We start from the raw sequence: 6,124 nt of genomic DNA, 5'->3' as shown, positions 1-6,124 counted from the left end.
TGGCAAGGTAAAAAGGGAATGCAAAATAGTAGCCATCGGAGGAAAGCGTGAAAAGTCAGGGGTAAAGTGGACTTTTTCCTTGGCTTTTAAATCAATCATAATGAGCATTAAATGCTCCACACAAAAACCAAAGCAACGCCCCAAGTAACAGACAGGGCCAACTCGCCCGTTGGGAGCACGAACTCCATCGACGGACTCCCGAACCCAAGAGGACACGATCGAGGCAGATGCGAATGAATCGAATGTGCCAACCAAAAGTTTCCATCCTCACGGTTGGCACGTTGAGGGGACTTTTTCGACCTTGTCCACTAAAAGGCTGGGTCCAGTTACGACTCACCAACTCGACGGGCCTGCCGACCCAAGCCAAGAGGTGACCCGCACGTCACCTCCCATTTCACAAAGAACCTGGACAGATTTCGGAAGCTTCTAGAAGGATGGGCCTGATTATAAATGACCCACCCGAGTATAAAGTATAAAAAGGAGGGACCTACCCCTCTCCAGAGGTACGTCACTATTCCTATTCTAATTAGTTGTCTTTGTACGAACTGACTTAAATTTTGAAGTGTCTTACAAATGGCTCCACTCGCCGTCTAACTGACGTCACAACCAGGCTCCATCATCCAAACTCGCGCTCAAGTCTCAATTCTCTTTCGCACTTGCTCCATTGCCATCTTAACCCCGACCCGTCAAGAATTCGAGCAGACAAACAACAGCATAACGAAAATATATGAACAAAATTATATATGTGAATAGTAGCCGTATAAAAGAATAATTACATATAGATCAATAGTATTGTATATGTAAACAATATAATACCAACAACAGTATGTAGTTATAATCCGCTAATAATTAGATATATTATTTAAATAAATTTTTTACTATAATTTATATATTTATTTAATTATTATCCGTTTAAATGATGCGATTGGTGATTCATCAGTTAAACTTTTAACCAAAGACAAAGCATAATATAAATTTTGGGTGCAATCCCTTCCCCTTCTAAATAATAATTTTATTTATATAGATTAGACCATTTTTAATTTTAAACATTATTCATATAATACACATTCACTCAATACACTTACACACACTACATAAATTTATTTAAAAATTTATTTTTTTTTCTTATAAGACTTAAATCCGAGTACAATTTTTTGTGAAGCAGATACTGTCACTAGCTCCAAACCTCACCCTGCAAACACTTAAATTCATATTATGAACTTTTTTATAATATTGAGCTTTTAGTAGTGTATATCATCAAAATGAGCCAATTGACGTGTTTAACACCGTTATGAAAAGTGGCTACTACGGCACTAAAAATGCCGACGCCGATAGCTAAAAAATGTCGATAATGTTTTGTTCTGTATGACGACACATGACAACTCTCTCTCTTTTCCCACACGGGAACCTGGAGGCAGCAGCATTCTCTTCCTCATTCCTTCTTCCTTGTCCCCGTTCTGTTGAAGAACATCACTTTCAAGTTTCCTCCTCACTCCACAACTTGGAACAAAATGGCAGGGAGCAGTCATATACAGGTAAGTATTTTATGTGTTGTATATTATTATTATTAGTAGTTAGTTATTACTATTATTTTGTTTAAGCTGAAAATAATATAAAAAAATAATTTGTAATTTTTAAATATTATTTTGTTGTTGAGTAGCACTAAATAAATTAGTTGTTAGTTGATTAAGAATAGTAAAGAATATGATTTTGTTGTTGTAGCTGTAATAATAATATTAGTATTAGTGTTAGTTAATTGTTGTTAGTGTATATTATAATTAGTTATTAGTATATATTTTTAGTAATTTTAGTTTTATTCTAAATATTTTTTTAAAAATAAAAATATTTATTTCAAAGTTGTTAGTATATATTTTTTAGAGATTTACGTTTTTGCGTTAAAATTTTACTAAAATATATTATCCTTGATTATTAGTTGACGATTAGGGTTTATTTTTAAAATTTTTTATTTTTACATAAAATATTAGATGACTATTGTTTTGAGATTTTATTCGTGAATATTTTTTTGATATTATGCATGTTAGTGATACTAGCGTATTGACTTAAAAAAAAGATTTTGTGTCTGTACTTTCTATTTATAATCTCTGAACTGAAATTATTCGAGATTATGGGTATAATGGTGCTAGTAATATGTGAGATAAATGAAATAGTTTATAAGTTTTATTTTTTAATGATTGTCGACAAACATATTATATTCATTATTTTGCTCATAAATTATTAGCACTAGTGGTTGTTTTAAGAGAAGTACTTCAAGTTCATGAATATTTTACACAATTGACTACTTTTATTAATATTGTTGATGTATTTTGCAAACAACATGATCAACTATAAAAAGTTCAAAAAATTGAAAATACAAAGTTGATTGTTAATAATGAGCTCCAAAATAGTCAAGTTAAGGTTCAAACCAATTGTGTATTTTGCAAAGAGCTGGAGATACAAGATGCAGTTTTCACTTTCATACTATTCTTAATAACATTGATGAAGGTGCAACATTTGCTCAAAGAGGTAAGACTTATGGTATTAACAAAATTCTATTTTCGTTTGAATTTATATTTTTAACATTTGATGAAAAAAATTATGAGGATTATAAATATTTTGTCCCAAGTAATACAATAAAAATTTTAAGATAATTTGAATGTAATATATATTGTTTTCACATCAAAATTATTTCTTCAAAAGTTGAAGGATAATTAATGGTACAATTTTTTTTGAAATTGTTAAAAATTTTGTGAGAAGCATAAAATTGACATTCCTCACATAAGTATACAATAAATGGTCTGAAGATGTCGATCCTGCCAACCAAAGACACAAGTTACACCATTATAGAATAGATGTGTTTTTGGTAATAATTGACTTTCAAATACAAGAGTTAAATAGTAGATTCAGTGAGAAAAATATGAAGTTTTTAACTTTTAAGTATATTATTTTTTTATCCTAAAGACAATTTTAAATTATTTAATATTTAGAATATATGAAAGCTAGTTGAAAAATTTTATTCCTGTGATTTTTTTAATCATAAAAAGAGTCTTTTGAATATTCAATTATAACATTATAAATTTAATATACCAAATCATTTAAAAGATGTTGGGATATTTTTTAAATTATGTCAAAGATAGAAAAAAATAGAAAAGTCAAAAATTTATCATTTGATTGATAGATTGATTTGCAATATTTTGACTCTTTTAGTATCTACAGCAACAAAAAAACTTTTTCAGTAATAAAAATTATTAAAATAAGACTTCAAAATAAAATGACAAATAAATTTTTCAGAGGTAATTAAATAATTTACATTAAAAAAAATTATAACTACTTTTAATACCTATTTAATAATAATAAATGACTTTAAATAAAAAATATCAAGTACACTTATTTATATAAGTTATAAATTTTAATTCATTTCAATTATAGTAATATTATTATTATTATTTCGTTCATAAGTTATACTTGTATTTCAAATTATTTGCATGAATCATGAATACATTTTAACATTTTCTTACTAATTTTGCAAGAAACATTTGAAAAAGAACTGACAAGTATTTGTAAATTTTAAATGCAGTTACCTATCTCTATAATATATAATATTTGATATTAGTTTTAACATATTTATGTTTGAGTATTATAATATATAATAGGTTTAATTATCTTGTAAATGAGTAAATTTTAAGTCTTAATTGTAATTTTTTTAATTAATTTTTTTTATATATAATACTTTTTAATTAAAGCCTTTTTTAAGTAAAAGACCTAAAAAGTTTTATTATTAATTAACCCCAGTAAATGTAGTTTAACTTCTTCCTGTCTGACCCTAATAATTTAGTTGGAATAATTACGGATTCAATTCTAATAATTAAGATAAAAAATAATGAAAATACTATTTATGAATCCTAGAGAGAGACATACAAATGAGGTCGTATATAAATAGGTCTCTAATATTTTAATTTGGAGATAAATAAATTTTAGACTAATTAAAAATATAAAATCGTCTTTCACTTTTTAAAATGTGATATGTGTGAGCGTATCTAACTTTATTCTTTTAAAATAAGTTTAGAAATAGTATATATTATTAATTATTAAAACAAAAAATATTTTAAATACTTCATATAATTAAAATAAGATATTAAAAATAATTAAAAAATTAATTTATATTTTAATATCAATAAAATATCAATTATCATTACGATTTATAAAAAAAATACTTTATATTTTATATGTATGTATGCGTGTTCTGTATCATGTAAGATTTTAAAATTCACGGGTCAATGTGTCCTGTGTCAGTGTACATGTATCATAACATTTAAGTATCTTTGAAATATATATTTTTTATATATCCTCACATATTTTAAATATGTAATATTTAAAAAATGATGGACATTTTTATATTTTTAATTATTTAAAAATTTATTTATTTTTGAATTTATAAAGTTGAGGAACTATTTGTTTTTTTATCTATTAAATGGTGGAAACTCATCTGCAGTCGACTGCAGGTGAAGTTACTTCTGGATCGTTGACACGTGTTACTGTATGATTTAAAAAAATTGATTTATTTTATATAAATGGTTTATTTAAAAAAACCGATTTGAATAGATCAAATAATTACTTTTAAAATAATTTAAATTTTTTCTGCGTGTTATTCCTAAATTCCTACCAGATGAATTTGATATGTTCTTTTTCTTCATTCATATCGACCAATTTTTCTTTAAATTTATCTAAAACTTTTTTTATTTAATTTTTGTCAAATATATGTATACAAATTGTTTGAAAAAGTAAAATTTAGTATTCTAAAAAAAACAAAATTCACGGTTTTTTTTATAGGAATGGCATAAATGATATCATCTGTCCTTTTTTTGTCTCTGTTTCTATTTTCTTGATGAGTTTTGTTTTGTTTCCCATAATTTACATTTTCAGTTGCTTTTAAATTAAGCTGTAAATAGATTTTAAATTAAACTGTAAAAATATGTTCAATTGCAAATTTATCGTTAAATTAAATTTTATGGTAATCAATCAATTAACTTTTATTTTACTAATAAACTATTTTCATGCAAATTATTGTTGATTTTTCAATATTATTCTATAAATAAATTATTTTTTAAGATAATAAGACTATAATTTACTTGTCTAGAAATTATGATTTCACTGTCATACACGTTTTTGTGTTTTTACTTATCAACTAAAATTTATTTTTTAATGAAATTAGAATTATTTTCAATAAAACAAAAGTATCTAATCAAAATATTAATTTGGTCTCCTTAAATAATTGAACATAATATTATTAATTTTGTCTACAACAAAAAATTTTAATAAATTTTTTCAAAATAAAATTGATTCAAAAATAGAGAAAAAAAAGAACAACTAATGAAAATATTTATTTTGACATTGTCATCAAGAATAGGATAGTCATAGAAAAAATTCAACCAAATAAAAAGGACCTAACTCATACAATTAAACTACTATCATATCATCACAATAAACTATAACATCACCAACTAAAGAGACATATAACAAATATGAAAGAGATCATGCCAAAATTTCAACAATGCTCATACTATCAGCTAGTCTACGTTATACCATAATTATATTTTTATCTTCCATCACATAAAATTGCCATGAATTATCTTGGTATTTATGATCTTGAATATCAAAATGGTGTGATGACATAAATATGTACGTATTTATTAAATAATTTTCATCATTTACAGAGGAATGAATAAAAACATAAATTAAGAAATACATTTGAAATAATAAATTTGATTAAGAAATATAAATAAAAGGAACATACCTAATTGAAAGTTTTATATTAGTTCTGAAAAAGGATCGAAAGAGAACGAATTTTACGTGCAAAACGAAGAAGAAGGGAATAAAAGTAACTGCTTGGTCCAATTCAAACCGATTTTTTTAAATAAACCATTTATATAAAATAAATCGATTTTTTTTAAACGATATAGTAACACGTGTCAGCCATCTAGAAACAACTTCACCTGCAGTCGACTGCACGTGAGTTTCTGCCCTATTAAATATATGTATTGGTACATATAAATTTCATGGAGTGTCGTCAGCCTCCGAAGCCCCTCCACTATAAAAAACCGTTCCCATCCCATAGACTTGAACAAAT

General features: G+C 25.7%; 1 protein-coding gene across 1 annotated transcript in view; it reads left to right on the top strand.

Moving 5' to 3' along the window:
- Nucleotides 1–1,375: 1,375 nt before the first annotated feature.
- LOC107491684 (cation/H(+) antiporter 20-like) overlaps nt 1,376–6,124 on the top strand; it is an 11,993-nt gene continuing 7,244 nt past the window's right edge. The window contains exon 1 of the mRNA XM_021124730.2: nt 1,376–1,535. Coding sequence (XP_020980389.1) covers nt 1,376–1,535 — 160 coding nt within the window. The remainder of the gene's footprint in view (nt 1,536–6,124) is intronic.

The sequence above is a fragment of the Arachis duranensis genome, chromosome 6 (genome assembly GCF_000817695.3).
Source record: "Arachis duranensis cultivar V14167 chromosome 6, aradu.V14167.gnm2.J7QH, whole genome shotgun sequence".
In the NCBI taxonomy this organism is placed as follows: Eukaryota; Viridiplantae; Streptophyta; class Magnoliopsida; order Fabales; family Fabaceae; genus Arachis; species Arachis duranensis.
This window is presented reverse-complemented; position numbering and strand designations above follow the sequence as displayed.